Below are 18,516 nucleotides of genomic sequence, written 5' to 3' on the forward strand. Positions count from 1 at the left end.
GGAAACCAACGTCTCCTCAGTGGGGTATAACATTAATGGGATAAATAAGTAGCGATATGTTGTTATGCAGAATTGATGGAATATAAAAACTCCCTTTTCTGTGAATGACGGTAACTCAGTACAGTATGATACAATACAGCTGAGTGTAGTTCAGAAGGTACTAAAGTCCATTGCCTGGATGATTCCCCTATGGGGTTCTCAGGCTCAGCAAGATAAAGCTTGATGTCTGGGGTTCAGATCTTGGCCTCAGGGCTCGTCTGATCTGGCGGCTGAAAAGAGGATCGGATCCTCTGAGCTTCATTAACGCACAGGTAACCAAATGCTTTGTTGTACCATTCTGGAGATCTTCCCCTGTAACAAGAAAAGCAAATCAGGGACATTAACGACTACCTTGTTTAAAAAATTGTTTTTAAATGAGAGCACTGGAAGTCCGCCCACACCTGAGGTCCACTCTGGAGATGTGTGTGAGTCTGGTCCTCCCAGTCCCACAGGGCTCGAGGAGGTACTGTGACTCCAGCACCACCCCCCTCACTGCTCCCATGCATGGGCTGTCATCGTGTTCGATGGACACACACACCAGCGCACAGGAGCCTTTACATAGGTCTGTACGCCACGCTCTGAGGGGGACAAAGGAGAGAACAGTGGTGAGTTCAGTCAGGCGTTCAATGTGGGAATGTGGTTTGGTAACAACTATAATTATTTATATTGTTGACTAATCTGCACATTATGTAAATCAATGAATTGGCGCTCTATAAAACATCAGACAAATATCTTGTGTTGTCAGTCCAAAACCCCAAAAATATTCATTTTATTATAACGCGAGCCAAAGATAAGCAGCAGATTCCCACATTTTAGAACCTGCAATTTTCAAATTTTTGGTGTTCTCGCTTGATATTAATGCCAACTTTTTCTTTTGATGGGCTAATCGACGTAATGTTGCAGCTTTGCTTTTTTTAGTGCTTTTTTACAGTATGCTATTTTAAGGAGTGCTTAAGCAGGTTGTTTTGAAAAGCAATAGAGTAAAAATAAGTTTCAAACCCCTCCCAAAGCAAATATTTGAATGAATTAATCCTGACCTTAGTACCACATAGTCACAGCTGGGTTGAGGCGGCATGTTGTAGTAGGAGTACTGGTACACGTCTGTCTGTTTATCCAGCGTCTCCAGAACCTTCTCCTGCTGTAGATCAGTCTGCCACAGGGGGCGCTCTCTCAGCAGCCGCTGCAGCGCCTCATCTGGAGTTGCCGACACCTCGACACACACTCGCCATCGCCTCAGAGGGTTACCATCTCCCACCTGACACACATCATGAGTGTTAGATTTATTGTGATGTGTAAAAAACGAGATTCAAACCGTATATGACCATGAATCAAGTTATGTGGGTCTCCATGCACGGAGATGTGTTTAAAAAACAGAATTTTCCTTTAATTGTTCCTTTATTTTTAAAGTCTAAAGCTAAACAAGTTTCCTCTTGAGTTGTGATTCCTTTGGAGAAGCAAAATGTGCGCTAAACAAGTCGTATTCAAATTTCAAATGCATGAATGAAGTTGTCTGTTTTGCCCTCTTTCTTTCTTTCTTTCTTTCTTTCTCTCTCTCCTCTCAAAATGCCACAATATTCCAGATATTCAATGAATACATACCTTTTTGAATGCCAGTTCTGTATGGTCAATTGTCGAGCGAGACACCCAGCCTTTGCTCTTATCTTTGGCCTCTTCCAGGAGGTTCTGGACCAGCCTTTCTAGGTGTGCATGATAAGATCCCTCCTCCTCCTCCTCCTCCTCTTCCTCATCCAATTCCTCTTCGTGAGCCTTGCACAGCTCGTCCAGCGGGGGCACCATCAGCTCAGCCTCCATATAGGAGTTGCGAGACTGGGTCACCATCTCCTCTGTTATCTGGGGGACAGCCAGAGGACGTGCATCACATCACATCGCACCACATCAGCTCAAGTCTAAGAACTACCATGTCTAAAGCAGAAAATAGACCTTGACAAACAAAAAGAGTGCAATTTGACCCTGTTGTCCATTCACTATTGGAGCAACAGCAATACTCAGCATTTGCACTGAGACGACAGAGATTTAAAACATGTCATAGCAGATCCTGTTAAATATTTGTTTGTACAAACCGTGTGAACCGATATCAAATGTCCTCTGCCTTTCTGTTATCTTACATAAACATTTAAACTCCAACACTGGTCACTTTCATGTTTTGGAAGAATTACACACTGTGGGTTCAGAAGATTCAACCATTCTTGCTCTTGTAAAAACTCTTACATCATTAAACTAAAAAATGCATGGTCTCTTAATAGGTTTTCACTGACAGCAGCAGTATATACAGTATACTCTGTCAGCCTCAAGGTAATGATGATATACAGTTTTATAAATTATCTCATTAAACACAATAATACTGAGGCCTTGGATAATAACCACTCAGCAAGGGAAACATACGACGCTTTGCAGTTATTTTAGTCTGTTAACGTCACATATTCAGACCTGGACGTGCATCATTTCTTAGTCAACACAATTCATTTGCGTAACTTCCGTCAGTCACTTCATATTTTTTGCTCTCGTGGAAACAATCCCTGTGAAAAGTAAATTGTAAATCCTGACCTGAAAGAGACACTGGCACTCGGTGATCATGTGAGAAAGACCCTGGGTGGCTGCCAAGTTCTCATTCAGGTCTTTCTGATCGGGACGGCCCGTGGTGTACTTCCTCTGGATTGACCTTGACGAATAGAAATTATACAGAATATGCAGAATATAAATCATGCTAGCATTTACATAGAGGGACAGAACAATGCATTTGAAGAGGTAACTACCATCACAGCACTATTCTCGGACAATTCTTTCGGACCACTTATTTTTCCTCCTTTCTCTCCTCTTACCGGTCACTCCACTGCACACTTCATATTTAAACACTCATGCCACAAACACTTAACTCTAACTTCAACTTAAACACACACGTCACTTTAACATACACTTATATTAATGTTATCTGTTGTCTGAGCACTTTATCTTTATCTGATTTAGACATCATTGCAGTGTTGCTGTCGTTGATTGTTGTTTGTCTCGTCTAATGTCTAATGTCTAATGTATGCACCTTCCGCCTAACTAAATTCCTCGTTTGTGCAAACATTCCTGGCAATAAACGGTTTCTGATTCTGATTCTGATTCTGATAAAAGCAATTTATATCACAATCCTTCTTATAGATAGCAAGCTGACTGATGTGCACAGCAACCAACTTTACATAACATTTACATTTTGTCATGGTGGCAAATTACAGGGAATTTAGTCACCATGATAGTAATGGTAGGACTGGTAAGAGCTGTTTGCCATTAGCTTATTAACTATTCACCTTTATTTTCATTATAAAATGTTTTAAAAACAAAAATAAAGAACAGTAACAAAATAAAGTGGCATAAAAATGTACCTAAACTGAATTTAACATAATATAATGACAACATAATCTTATCTCAGACCTCATGTTGTAGTTTATTTTGCACGGCCGAAGCTATTTTTTTGTTTTCTATGTGAGCATCAGTGTTTTCACCCGTTTGTGACTGCACCTTGGGGAGAGCGTCTCGTTCTTCAGTATGCTGAGGTGGAAGAGTGAAGGTCCCAGACAAACAGCCAGATTCATCGGCGTCATCTGGTTCTCCTTCACCAACGAAGTCACGTCACGCAGGAAGTAGAGCAACGCCTGCAGAACCTCCCTGTTTTCATCTGGCATCAGCAAGATGGCCGCTCTGACGGCCTGCAACCTCTGCTCCTTTGGGACATCTAAAGAAAAAAGATGGGAGGAAGTGAGGAATGATTGATGAAAGAAAAAGTTCCCGACATCCAGTCATGTCTTTTAGTGCGCATATGCATATGAAAGTAGCTAAAATTGTACTTTTTATATCAAACACTGTTTCTTTTTCAGATGTGACCAATGATGTCCTGAATTTCCCAGTAATACATTTCATAAGAATAGTAAAAATAACTTAATTTGTAACAGATGACACAGTTTGCTGACTGAAATTCCATCAAGTCCAGCTTGGCATTTAAAAGCATTTACAGTTGCTTCCTCTGAGGCAGATGCTGTGATAACACGTTTCAGCATTCATAGCTCCGAGGCGACTTACACTGGTAAATATGCAGGAAGGTTTCCCCCAGTTTGCTTGTTAGCAGAGGCTCTGGCAAGTCTCTGAAGAACTGTTTCACCATGTCGGCCACGTCGTAAGCGGACTGGTCCTCGTAGCTCACAGAGTCAGGGGACAACTCACACTGCTGCCTCAGAGCCTGAATACGTGACTTCACGCCAGATTTGCGAAACAATCCCACCTGAGACGGCAAGGAAAGAAGAGTCAGACAAAGCCAACAAGGAACCACTGGTTTAATGCATTTTATATTATCTAAACTAAAGTGTAGAAGTAAATTAACTAGTAATTGTAGTTACACTTGTTTAAAACCATTTATATCTGAAATGTGTAGAAGAACAAGATATGCAGCATCATAGCATGGAAGTACTGCAGTATAGTACTGGAGTAAATGTACTTAGTTACATTTAACTTCTGATTAGCACTATATATGGACGTGCAAACCATTGTAAATGCTGTTTTCCTCTCTAACCTGGTCCAGACAGTGTGTTCTGAGGTGGCTGAGAGCCTGTTGTAAACACAGAGGGAGTGGAAAACCACATCGCTGGACATGGATGATGAGGGGAACACCAAACACACTCTTCTCTTTGTAGTCTGGCACCTTCATGCGCTTCATAAACTTGGGCACAGACCTGGGAGCGATAGACAGAAAACAATTAGGGAAGTGTGTGGGAGAAAGATGCTCTTTCCATTCATGTACATGCTGGTCAACAGAATTTCCCTCCCGGGGATAATTAAAAACAAAAAGGAGCGATTGTTAACAATGATGGTTGTGTGGCTAAGAATCTAAAGCCAGTTTTTGACCTAGACTGGCGTCTTAAATTATGCACAGAACCATTGTAAGTGTGTACCAGTGTGGTAGATAAAGTAGATGTTATTGTATTGTGTGAAGGTGTTGGTGCATATGGTCCGGCTGTTTTAGCTCTGATGTAGAGTTGAAGCACGAACACACATACAGATCACACCTTGTAAATTCCTTGAATTATGAATAAATGCATGAAATATGAGCTAATAGCCCCATAGTAAAGAAGAGGAGAGAAACATATGGACGATGCATGTGGCAGAGTGTATACCCACCATGTCCAGCCATGTTTATTAGACATTGAGTATTTCTCCATGATGGCGGTGAGGCGGAGCAAAGAGAACTTTTGCAGCAGGCTGAGCTGGCTTGCTGATTGGCTGCTGATCTGCAGTGAAGACGCCGGCTGGTTGAGAGGATCAGAGCTTCTGAAGCTGGGCCATCGTAGACTGGGACGGGGAGAGAATACCAGTAAAGAATGAGAGACACACAGTGATTCAGTCCTCATAAAGGCCTCACCAGGTCAATGTAAAGGATAATTACAACTTATTATCATTGATTTGGACATCTTTCCTATATATAATAATAACGTTGTTCTCAAACACAATCTTTTTTCAGATATCTGGGAATGAGACCTATCAAAAAACCTCCAGATGAGTCAAATTTGTTCTGAAGAGAAAACAAATGCAAACAGTAAAATACCCAAACTGCTTATGGTTAACATCCGTCACAGTTTATAGACCAACCTTCTGGTTCTTCTTTAACATACTGCACCACAGTTTTCCTCTGCATTGAGAGATTATTACTGCCAGTTTGGGTACATTCACATTTGATTTTACTCACCGTGGTCTCGTCAGTGAGGCGCCAACTCCAGAGTCCCGCCTCTCCCGACTGGTTCCTGTCGAATCAGTGTCAATCAAGGAGACCCCATCTCTCTCGCCTTCACTGGGGGTGGTCCTGCCCTCTCCTTCTTCCTCCCCCTCCCCTGTCTTATCCTCAGTCAGCACACTGCGGCTCCAGTGGTCCACTATTTGCTGCAAACCGCTGACGTGCTGGATGATGTCATCTAGGTGAGGGAACAGATTGTCCTCTTTCTCCAAGTCCATCAGGTCTCCTGTGCTAGCGTACAGGTGGGAGCCCGGAACATTGTCATAAACACTCACTCTGCTGCCACGTGGAGCTCCAGGACAGGGGAGCTTAGACAGAGGTTTGCTAGACCAGGGCTCACCTGGGCCATTGTTGGGTGGAGAGGTTTGGCCAAATTTTCCGTCACCAGGGGAAGGCGCTAGGCTCTCTATGGACAGAGCTTTTGGAAAGGTGCCTGGTTTATGGTCTTTGGGGATGTGAACGAGGAGGTTTTCATATGAGTGAAATTGGTTTCTGCCAAACTGGCTCTGTCCTTCAGTCCTCTTACCTTGAGAAAGCAACTCAATGTCCTCCAGATACATGCTGCTTCTCTTGCTGGCGGTGCGGTGTTTTGCACACACAGGCTCCTTCACACTGGGCACCACTGTCTCACTAATGGGACTCCCCGTAGACTGGTCTTTACAGTCATTGGCAAGCGAGACAGAGGAGGTGTCACCATCAGTTTGGTGATTGTGTTCTAGTTGGCTGATGGGAGTACACTGGAGCACCTGCAGTGCGAGAGGCTCCTCGCCATGTAACACCGGCCCGCTGATGACCAGAGGTGCCCTGCGATTGGAGCTTTTCCGCTTTGTCGAAGGCCCCCAAGTGCGCATTAATTCCATCCGACGCAAAAACTCTTTGGCTTTACTCCGCCCTCCTTCCCCGTGGCGGCTGCTCTTGATTGGCAGGGAGTTGTAGTGTGGAAGATCCCGTGGGGGATGGTAGGAAGCAGAGAGAGATGCCATAGATATAGAGTCAGGCATGGCAGAGGCGGAGTCCTCGCTATGCAACGAGGATATTTCTGCGATCTCCTGCTCGCTCAGGTCTGTCAGCACACTCTCAATGCTCACTGTGCTGTGCAGCAGACCCTCCCCCGGACCTGTCGGGCTGCTTTCACCGGTGCTGTCCAACAGGAAGTCTTGCAGGCGCGACCAACGTCTGCTGCTCCACTCGAACGTCCACCTTTTACTGATGGCCAACGGGTCATCTTCATCCGAGTCATCACCCTATGGAACCATAAAGGAGTTATTACAGGGCCAGTCATTGTCAACACAAAGGCCTAAATAAGTTACTATAGAATTAAGATCCTCTGTTGTGTTCATATATCAAAAATCCAGATTGACTTGTTTTATTTCAAGTCCATTTAGGATTTAATACAAATAAATCAACTTGTAGAATGGAAGTTTCTATCATTGGACAAATTTGGAAAACTATCCTTCATCATCAGCACTACTGATCAGAAAATATCTGGACAAAATTTCATTGGTCATAAATACAAAAAATAAAGCGTCTTATTCATGTATATCCATCCCCAACTTAGAGTTAAGTGTGAACATTAACATTAAATGGAGAATCCACTTTAAGGAGCAAGGCATCACATTTTTCAGATGTACATTAACTAGAAAAGAACTGACCAGCTACACACAGAGTGTGTGACAAGCAATGAACAAAAAGCCGCATGTGTGTATTTGTGGCAGCCGACAAAGGATCAGCAAAGCAATAACAAAGAGTGCATTAAGTTGATGGCTTGCAGTTAAAAGAGGTTGTCTTACTTTCTTCTTGGGGTGGCTGACATCCAGTTTCATGGAGGCACACCTGTTCAAAGTATTTAGGCGTCTGTAACATAAACACACAGTAAATTAAATGTGTTGTAGCTGGATATGTTTTGTCTGCGTCTGTGTTAGTTTTCTTATGAACTGTCACATCCTCATTTTCACTCTCTTCTCTTGCACTCCTCACTGTCTCCCTTATGGTGTTCTCTGACTCTATCCTTCTCATTACACTCTCCCTCACCGGTTTTCCCAAGCTGTCTTTACTCCTCCCTCTCCTCTGGCGAGTGATGCCAGAAGAGCTGGGACTGATCCTCACCCTCAATGAGTGCATTTCCCAGCTGGCTCCTCCCTTCCACTTCCCTACCTCCTCCCTGTATCTGTCACCCATCTCCACCCCCTTTTACGTTCTTGCTCTGGAGCGCTGCGGGCAACCTCCGAAGCAACTCAGGGAATGTGAACAGCGGCTGGTTAGGAGGGTGGTGTCTGTGTTGGTGCCTTTCAAGACGGGATGATTAAAAACATTTTTGGGGGCGCGTGACCTCTGTCATTTGAAAGATGTCGGCCTCTAATAGTACGCTCAGAAATCCTCTTTTGTTCACTGTTTAGTTTCTGTCTTCTCATACAAACTGGCAGATTTTATTTTTGTTCTATATATACCAGAATGACATACCAAGAGGAAACAAGCTGTCATGTCAACTGTCTTTCTGGCTGAAAGTAAACATTCAAGTTTTAAAATATACAGGGGGAGCCCCTGTCGTCTCCACACCCTGTATTTCTGCTGCAGGATGAAACAAACAATTTGTCCTGGTTGAATATATCCATACCGATTTAGAATGATATGCTTCATAAACTATGTAGTCTTGCATGCATATAGCAGTATATAATCTAGTATATAATCCAAATTTAAACAGTTGTAAAGAGTGATGCATGAACAAGAGAGATCTCATTATGAATGTATCTTTCAGCTCCTGAGACATTCTCAACGAGTCTGATACATATTCTCTTACAATATAGCTTTTAGGAATCACTAACACTATAATTACCACACCCTCCTCTACCGTAGACATTGGAGAGAGAATGGGAGATGTAAGACAAAACGATCATAGAGGTGTGCAAAGGGACTTAAAACACACACTCAAAGCAATCTGGTAGAATATACTGGCATCCCCTCACTCCTTCTCCATTCCCTTTACCTCTCAGCCCCCCTGTTTTGCCCCCTGAGGGTCTCTGCTCTTTAAATGGGAGATCAGAGTCTTGCAGAAGCGAGGGGAGGTGACCAGATCAAAGCCTGGGCTGTAAGTTCATTAGGGGTCGGGGTCAGATATCTAATGATTAGCGGTTAGCACCAGGCCGCAGGGACAAGTGCAGGATCTGTGATTTTACTAGTGTTAAATGGGCACACCAAAGAGTGAGGTTTGCATGTGTATGTCTGGGTGACTTAAGTGTACAGTATGAACATGTCTGTTTGTACAAGTGTCCTTACCGACATAGAGGCTCTACCAGATCTCGATCCAAAAAGTCGTGGTCCTTTTTCACAGAGGAAATGTCAACTGGAAACTGGGAATCTATACAAGAGCGAGAGAGAGTCAGAAAGGAAGAAGAAAACCAGAGATTGAGTTTCGTTAGTTAATGACTGACAGGAAACGGCAGTTTTCTCTGCCAGTTAACCATTACTGAAGTCGGTGAAGCATGGCACAACTGCTGCCACCGCTGTTGGCACCTGTCATGTGCATGTGAAGTTTACAGAAAATACACCCAAAATAACCGGCTTTCCACACAATGCCAACGCCAAAATGACTCAAGCCTTTTATTTTGGTGATTCTCTGTGTGTGGTGGCAGTCTGCAGGCATCATGTCCACCCGGGAGTAGCCAAAGAGTCCAAGAGGCTCCATCCATAACCCGACATTACTGGCGCTCCCAGCAGTTCTGTGTGTGTGTGTGTGTGTGTGTGTGTGTGTGTGTGTGTGTGTGTGTGTGTGTGTGTGTGTGTGTGTGTGTGTGTGTGTGTGCGTGCGTGCGTGCGTGCGTGCGTGTGTGTGTGTGTGAGTGTGTGTGTGTGTGTGTGTGTGTTGGGTTTATAGAGCTACTTCTTAGATTACTGGGGCCATATCCTGTTTGTGCCTCAACTGTATGAGACCCGATGATCATCACATGAATGAGAGCCTGTAAGCTTCACAGAGAGGTGGGTAGAGGGAAAGAAGGAAGGAAGGTAGGAAGGAAGGAAGGAAGGAAGGAGGAAAGAAAGCTGAATGAAAAGCAAGACAGAAAGAGATAAATAAGGAAATACAGGCTAGAGAAAGGTGGAATAAAGAAGAGAGAAAGAGACGCTGGGAGAGTCCCAGCACAGTGATAACAAGGCCTTTCCCATGACCCCTCCCTCTGGACAGGAACTATAGCCTGGAAATAGAACACAGCGGCCCAGAAGAGGAGGATACGCAGATAGAGGGATGGCAGGAAAAAAAGAGAGAAACAGAGATGATGATGATGATGATGATGATGTGTGTGTGTGTGTGTGTGTGTGTGTGTGTGTGTGTGTGTGTGTGTGTGTGTGTGTGTGTGTGTGTGTGTGTGTGTGTGTGCGTGTGTGTGTGTGTGTGTGTGTGTGTGTGTTACCTTCATAGAGCTGGGCGTACTGTGGAAATCCTGCTGCTCGAAGCCAATCACAGGCCTCCTTAGCCTCAATCTCTGTAAAGTAAAAAAAAAGCACATGTGAGTGCACACATTAACATATTGATCATATAGATTTGAGGATATTTGATGTCCTGTAATATGAAAACTGAAAACAACATTTTTGTCGAGGAAAGTCCCAAAATGATTGAATTTCGTTCTGAATTCCAGCAGACTGATGTCTTTTATATGCGCCATATTAATTATCTGCTCTCTCTAAAAATAAAAGCTGATAAATTAAGAGGCATGAAGAGCATGACATTGTATTTGTCTGCCATCCCCTATCCCAGCATTTGTAGCTTACAAAAGAGGAACATCTCAGAGAATTACATTTTCCTCTGGGAATTTACTGGAATGATGAGATTGGAAAAGCTGGAAGTGAGCCAGTGCTAACTTCCAACAAAGGAAACACTTTACACAATTTAACCAGCAGTCAGATTTCAGCCGTTAATGCGTAAGTTTAACAGGCCGTACACATGGCACCACACCCCATTAGATGCTGCCGCCAGCACCACGAGACGTTTTACAGGCATTTGTTTTACTACTTTTTTCCGCCAGCATTAGTATTGCTCACACTGCTTGACTCCGCAATGTGTGTATGTGTGTGTTTGTGTGTGTGTGTACGTGTTTGTGTGTGTGTGTTTGTGTGTGTGTGTGTGTGTGTAGGTTTTATTTATGAGCAGACACTGATTACACCGCTCTGCAGAGCTTTGTGCTTAAAGACATTTGAAAGATCTTGGTGCCTTAATCAGTATTATTTTACAGAAGAATGGTAGAAAATACATCAATGTAAAAGATATAATTCATACACAGACACATACATACGCACAAAAACATTTACACCTATACATACAAGCACACGTGTTTAAAAACTGAATAACTGTGAGTTGAAAAGCTTTGGGTTTGTAGGTGGACATCTTCTAAAAACTCAAGATTAAACAAATTATTTAAATTATATACAATAAAGTATGGATTACAAGGCCATTTCAAGTTTTTCGAAGTTGTAAAGTTTATAATAATACTAACTTCCACACAGAGTTATTACAATACAGTACAATAATGTCACTCATCGAAAACCCACCAACTTTTAACATGATTTCTGCATCATTCTGCCGCTGTCATGATCTCGTCCCTCTTTTTAAAACCACCCTCTTTCTCACTCGTCTCATTCACTCATCTAGAGGTGCTGGCAGTGAATGGGAGAAGCACCGCAGAAACACAGGGGACAAAGTTCAGCAGGGCAATAAAAAGCCTCCGTCTTCACCATCAGAGATGAGAACGGTCAGAGAAAATGATCCTTTCACCGCAATCTAGCAAATACATCCCTCTCCCAGCATTCTCCGCATAAGTCTTCTCTCCCTCTAAATCACATATGAAGCAACAGATCATGAAAAATACTTCTTGTAACACTGAAAACAGACAGAGGAACACCAGAGAGAGCCTGTCAGCTGAAAGAACTGAAAACTTACTTGAAGCCCTCATGGTGTAAGTGATGACATGCTTCTATTTATTTCTCCTGTGCTCACTTTCCTCTTCATCCCATGGCACATCCACTCAATGCTATCCAGCTTTCCATCAAGTGGCAACGTTTCTGTACTTTCCTCCTCTCTGCCTCTCCAACCCGTGTGTTTACAACTCCCTCTTCCAGCCTGCCCCATGCAGGGTTTCTCTTCCCTCTAATTTTCTCCTCAACCTCCTCTCTCGCACTTTCTGCTTTGTTACGATCCACATACAAAATCTCTCTATTTTTACATCCCTCCCTGCCTGATGCTGCACTAGACTCTTTCTTCTTCTCGCTCTTGTTTGAGTAAGTTACTTGCCTTTTCCTTCTTGTTTATACTTGTGTACATTTCTGTTTACTCTGTACTCTCTCCGCACCCCTCAGGCTCTTTCTCTAAAGACAAACCCTTTCCTTCATCCAAGCGTCCCCTTTGCTTCTCCTCATCCTTTCTTCCTATTTGCTCCGACAAGAAGCTGGTCGATGACACCAACTCCACATCTTCTTTGTCATCGCCAGAGCTCCTGCTGCCCATCGCGTCCCTTGAGGAAATGGCTCATTTCAGCTGGCGTTTGCATCGGTCAGCCCTCGTGGTCACAGGCTGAAGACTGGTGGAAGCTAACTTCACATGTCAGCTCAAACCTACTGGCACGCCAGTGAGGAGACTGACCTCGGCCTCCTTCTTTTGCTTGACTCTAAAAAACTGCAGACCAGAACAATGTGTGGGAGAATGCTGCGTGTACGCATACACATACATTACACACTCCAGCGCAGATATTTAGCACAGTCCAGATGTTACCCCCAGTGACTCAAAGGATAGGAAAAGGATGAGACAGGCAGACTGCTGGGGTGGGAAGGAGGGCAGCTGAGATGGACCGACCCTGTGGGAAAACCACAGGGAGGAAGACATACCACACCAGCCGCTTGTTTACTGAATGTGAGATTTGAAAGATTATCGATTCTTTTTAAAGAAACCAGAAAAAAAATATGAGATGTAGATGAAGAGTGGGAGACATTTTGATCAAGAAATGTTAAAGGTTAACTCTCATTTTTCTAATTGTCAACAAATGCTCTAGAAAAAAACAAAACCAACAATCAAGGAATCCTGCTTCAAAATACTTCTTACTGATTATTCGTCACATATCTTTTGCTTTTAATAACACAAATGCCATCGCAAATCCACACAAACCTTCTAACTGTGCTGCAGCATCTGGCCTTAATAATGGAAACACTCAATTTAGTGACTATAAATGAGGGATACCTACACATCCTGCTACTTATCAATTGCCCTTTTTCTAGTGTACTCAAAAGTAACCAATAGTTATAAAGCTGTAGTCCAACCAAATAGTTGACCAAATAGTAGAAAAGCACACAACAGAGTGCGTTATTACAGAGTTTGTGCATGTGTAATTGACAATGTGTCTTTGTTTGTGCACAAAGGTGCCAAGTGGCAAAGCTCCTGTCAGCATGGGAACAAAGCACCGCTATTCATCTGTGCAGAATTTAATCAAGAGATTAATTAGTACAAGAATATGTTATTAGTGGGCCACAAAACACACAAATGCACACACAGTCAGACAGAGCTAATCCAAGCCGCCTACCGTGCTTTTCCTTCAGTATATTCCATGTCCCTGTGTTCCTGCTGTGGAGAATATATGACAACAGGCAGCAAGCCACCAGAACAACAGCAGGGAAGGTAGACAGATGGTATGTGTATGAGTCTGTGATGGGCTTGTGAATGTGGGCGTCCATGTGTGGGACAAAGGGTCTGTAAGGTAGTTCTTTACATAACAAGGACACCAGCTATGTTACATAATACACATAATACAAAACCCCCGTGTCCTCACAGCTTTTTTCTCAGAAAGTGTGCCTTTGCCTTTCTTTCTTCTACCTTTCATTTCCTCCCTTTTATCCAACGCCAGTAACCTTGACTTTCTGACAGCCTTTTCTCAGTGTTATGTCTGCCTTGTGCTGGGTCTCAAGGACCCTGAAGTGCCATGCATGACATCATTTCCTGCTCTGGATTTCCCAGGCGTCCAGAGTGGCATATGACCTAAAAACAGCAACAGGAAGTGGACAACTCAATTGGATTGAACATGTCAGAAGGGACTCAGATGGGATATATGTTTCACAGACCATGGGGCAACATAGATTAGAACTAGAAAGTTTGTTTGATTTTACAAATGTATATTCAAACGCTGTTTGTTTAAATGTGTCCTTTCAGTCCAAATTAATTTGATAACTAGAGCAGATACACTGCACTGAGAAGGACTAAGAAGAGATAGCTTATAGTTTGTAAAGGCATGAATTGAGAGATCCTTCTACAATACCACACACACACACACACACACACACACCCTGGAAAGCAGCCATATTCCCACATAAGCCAAAGCACTTAGTGCTTCATGTTTTAAGGTCAAAAGGGGGAAAAAGTAGTGAAGAAGGCAGAAGAGGAGTAATGGGAGAGAGGAAAGAAGGGAGGGAGGGATTTTAAAAAGGGATATGTTCATCCCATCCCGTATGGTTCATCTGCAATGATGTTGAGCCCTCAGGAATGTGCTGTAAAACAGCTTCAACAAAGCATTAAATCGGTGCAGGTTCAAGCGCAGCATCTCCTGTGCAGCACTCACTGAGGACCGCAGAGGTTAGACAGCCCTGTATATATATTAGGATAGAAATACCAGTATTAATAGGATGGCTTATGAAGATCAAGTTGAGTATTTGGCTATGCCACTTTCCTCCAGCAGAGGTTGTGAAAGCAATGCACGTAATCTTCAGGCTATGATGACATGATGTATGTGTCCTGCATTTTATACATTTAGCTATTCTGTGATTGAGCATTTATGGTTTTGGGCATAATTTCCTCTTTTTTACTTAATGTTTGCAACTTTTCCAGTGTGAACAGGCTACATATTGTAAACCTGTTTGGACTAAGTAATTAGTTTAGTATTGGGATACAGGTCCCTGTTGTTGTTTTCCTTTAACGATGCAATAATTAATTGTGTTGGCCCATTGGGGCAAGTGCTAACAAGCTGTGAGCACAACACTACATTCCCTTTAAGCCGATATGGCGAACAGATAGCAAACAGTTGCATATTTACACACCAATAGACACAGAGACACAATAGCATTAATCTAGAGTTATGTTTGGGGCCACCTGATGAAGGTGAACCAGATATTCAGTTGTATTTACACTCTGTTTTGGGTCTCCACCAACTCCTGTGTGAAATATACATACTGCTAAACCGTCCACTTTCTTCAACAGCTAGTCACTATTTGGTGCTGAGCAGGTAATTTCATCATTGTTATTATAACAATACTGGCTGCTTTAAATTGTCACCTATCTTTAAATATAACATGTACATATTTAAATCTTAATGGCAGGAAGAGGCATGTACTTTGAGATATGATTCAAACTATTGCTTTTGAGAAGTGCCAGATTAGGGGTCACTGAGTTATTTTTTTATTTAAATCTGTCTGAGACTCTACCAGCTGCTAAGAAGTGGAATGCAACTTGGGAGAGAATGCGTGAGAAAGACAGACAGAGAGAGAGAGAGAGAGAGAGAGAGAGAGAGAGAGAGAGAGAGAGAGAGAGAAAGAGAGAGAGAGAGAGAGAATGATTGGAGTAGAAGAGAACCAAAGTGTGTATAAGTGCAGGCAGGGCGTGAAAGCTGAATAGGTCATACCATCATCCAAAAACAGCACAGGCATAAACTTGCTTCTCCATCTACATTCCTCATCTGCCCCAGCTGTCATATCTCTCTCTCTCCCTCACACATATCAGTTTTTTGAAATGCTTCACACTAGATTTGTCACCAGATTCATCATCAGAGGAAAAAAAAAACACAAGACCTGACATGTTTCTGCTTCCTCATAAAACCAGAGTTGTGTGCGACGGTAAATAAGAAAAAAAAAAAAACACAAACACACTATCGGATCTTTTTTACGTGTTCCAACATGGCACCCGGAGAAAACCTCAGAATACAAAGGAGAGAGACTCATCTTCTACAAAGAACTCAACAAACATAAGAATAACCCAAAGTCTCGTTATGAATGACGGGATGTTCTCTTCACTCCCCGGGAAACTTGAGCCATGTGACAGGAAGTTGAGGAAGTAGCCATGGAATACAAGTTGGGTAGGGAGGACATAGACAAAAACAACAACACTACAATCCTTTATGGTTTGTTATGACTTATTTCAGATTCATGAAAGGCATCTTTGGAGGAGGGGGGCTCCCAATGTCCGACTATTAAAACCAGAAAGAAGTGGGTAGGCACCCTTTGGTGTGTAAAATCTTGCTAAAAAAGAAAGCAAATAAAAAGCATGATGAAACAGAAGATAGATGAGTTACTTCTAAAAGTTGGGTCTATTCATTTTTGGTGTTAAGTAAACCTCAGATGAATGTTGAAAAAATGAGGAAGACAGAATCTCACATGAAACGGCTGCAATCAGAGTCCCTTTCTATGGTTTAAAACTCACACTTTCTTTATCAAAGTTTGTAACTGCACCGAGTTAATTTTTTTCACACAAGAAAATAAAACTATTGGGAGATTTACAAAAGGTAGACTTAATACTAAGTGTAGGTCTTAAAAGCAATAATGACAATGTTAAATGTATAGCATGTTCCATCTCTCTTTTGTAAAAAATAAATAAATAGAAAACAACAGCAAAAGAAAATATATTCGGATAAACAAACACTGAAGAGCCAGTCACAAATCTAATCATGCTGGTGTGATTTCTCTTTCTCTAGTTCTACCTTGTGCCAGCCTCCGTAGCAGCTGCTGGCGGGTAATGATGCGCGAGAGGCGCAGGGCAGAGCGCCGCCGAGGGGTGTGACCCAGCCTCAGGTAGTAGTCCTGCCCGTCAGAGGTCATGGCCTCCAGACAAGATCCCTCATTGGTGCTGTCGCCGTCACTCTCACAGCCATTACTGTTGTCCTTGGCGCTTTGATCCATGCTGTCATCTATTTCCATACCCCTACTGTCTGTAACACCGGCTGTGTCTGCGCTGTCCTCGGCAGCAACTGTGTCAGCGCTCTCTGCATTGTCCTTCACATCCTTGTCTTTGCTACCTTTCATTATGTTTGCATTGTCCACAGGGTCCAGACTGTTGTTTGCTGATTCTTCTTTTCCTGCAGCATTTGCTCTGTGCGCCACACTGTTTATAGTCGCTGCCACTTCATCCGTTACAGCCAAACTGCAGTCCACAGCCTCCATAACGTAACATCAAAAGCTCACTAACCTAAAAATCGTCCTTCCTCGCGTCCTGATGAGTTGTTGTGAGTGCACACCTTCTAAATTCCTGCCTCCAACATGTCCTCACTGGAAGTCAAATTGGATCCCCTCCCAACTGCCTCCTCCCTTCAACTCAGTTAAACAAACACAAAACTTCATCACACATTTGCCGACCTCGCAAGCTGAGATGGGAGGAAGACTCATAAACTCTTGCTTCCACAAGGTTTTTCCTTTTGGTCACATGACCAGCAGCCAATGGCACGAGAGCTTAGGGAACGCTGCTCTGCTTCCTGAAGCTGTGCCAAAGACAAAATTGTGTACATGCCTCAGGCAAATGTGCACATGTGTGTGTGAGAAAAACACATCTGAGATGGGAGATGTGATCAGATTGGGGATAGGCCAGGAAAAACAACCCTATCCCAAAGACCATCTGCCACTGTGACATGAGAAAGGGCAGAACAATAGAGAGTATCTGTGGGTGAGAGACTTCACAAAGGAAATTATAGGAGCAAACTTATTGTTTCGAAAGTTGAGTGGATTGTACTGCCATTACAAAAAGTTATCTAAATCCACGCCATCAAGTTCATACCCTATGACATTTAACCAGAGGCACAGCACGGAATTCTCCACCCACCATGCAAGCGAAAGAGTTTAAGTATCTCTGGGTTTGTTCACGAGTGAGGGTAAGATGGAGCGGGAGATCGACAGGCGGATCGGACCGTCTTGGTGAAGAGACGGTCTACCGAAAGAACGAGGTCGCGGATACAAGCGGCCGAAATGAGTTGTTCTCAAAGGGTAGCTTGGCTCAGCCTTAGAGATAGGGTAAGGAGCTCGGACATCACAAGGGAGCTTGCAGTTGAGGCGCTGCTCCTTCGTCGAAAGGAGTTGGCTGAGGTGGTTTGTGCATCTAATCAGGATGCCTCCTGGCCCTCCTGAGCCTCCCAAGCTGGATAATGTTGCGGGAATGTTGCGGGGAGAAGGAAGTCTGGGTCGGCCTGTTGCCACCGCGACCCAATCCCGGATAAGGGGCTGATAATGGATGGATGGATATATTTTATTGTATTGCATTGTAAATAAACATCATACATTGTTCCCTAAACTAAGGTGTCTACTATCTCACAATTCATTTGTGTTTTAAAAACACTTCTATGAAATGTAAAGATGCATATGCAGAACATGAATTACACTAAAATCAAACCCTTGTTGGCCTGAGCAAAAAGAGCCTCTCAGACATCCCTCCATAATATTAACATCATAGCTTTAATAATGAGTCTGAAAATTCAGAAAGAATCATTTTGGTATAAAAAGATATCAAAATAAAATAAGCAAAAGTGAAGCTATGGGCAGGGTGTGTTACTGTTGATAAATGTTTCCTCCATACAGGCCAGATATATGTTCACTACAACTGCTACATCTTAATGATTATATTGACTATAATAGATTTAGTTATTTTACTTGTTTTGATTTCATTATTTATGGTAAGGAAATTATAGCTCAAAGCCCAC

The 18,516-nt window shown here is 43.0% G+C and overlaps 1 protein-coding gene across 1 annotated transcript; it reads right to left on the minus strand.

Moving 5' to 3' along the window:
• Positions 1 to 21: 21 nt before the first annotated feature.
• Positions 22 to 16,783, minus strand: LOC306733171 (stAR-related lipid transfer protein 13-like). Its single transcript, XM_079214371.1, has 14 exons — positions 16,534 to 16,783; positions 10,225 to 10,296; positions 9,095 to 9,176; positions 7,612 to 7,675; positions 5,777 to 7,065; positions 5,212 to 5,382; positions 4,607 to 4,766; positions 4,120 to 4,318; positions 3,562 to 3,775; positions 2,605 to 2,719; positions 1,639 to 1,890; positions 1,077 to 1,294; positions 441 to 617; positions 22 to 351 (listed from the first exon to the last, which is right to left on the minus strand). The coding sequence occupies exons 1-14, from the start codon at positions 16,748 to 16,750 to the stop codon at positions 234 to 236; spliced, it is 3,348 nt and encodes a 1,115-aa protein (XP_079070497.1). The 5' UTR covers positions 16,751 to 16,783; the 3' UTR covers positions 22 to 233.
• Positions 16,784 to 18,516: the final 1,733 nt, after the last annotated feature.

This window comes from Taurulus bubalis (genome assembly GCF_910589615.1).
Source record: "Taurulus bubalis genome assembly, chromosome: 2".
Lineage (NCBI taxonomy): Eukaryota > Metazoa > Chordata > Actinopteri > Perciformes > Cottidae > Taurulus > Taurulus bubalis.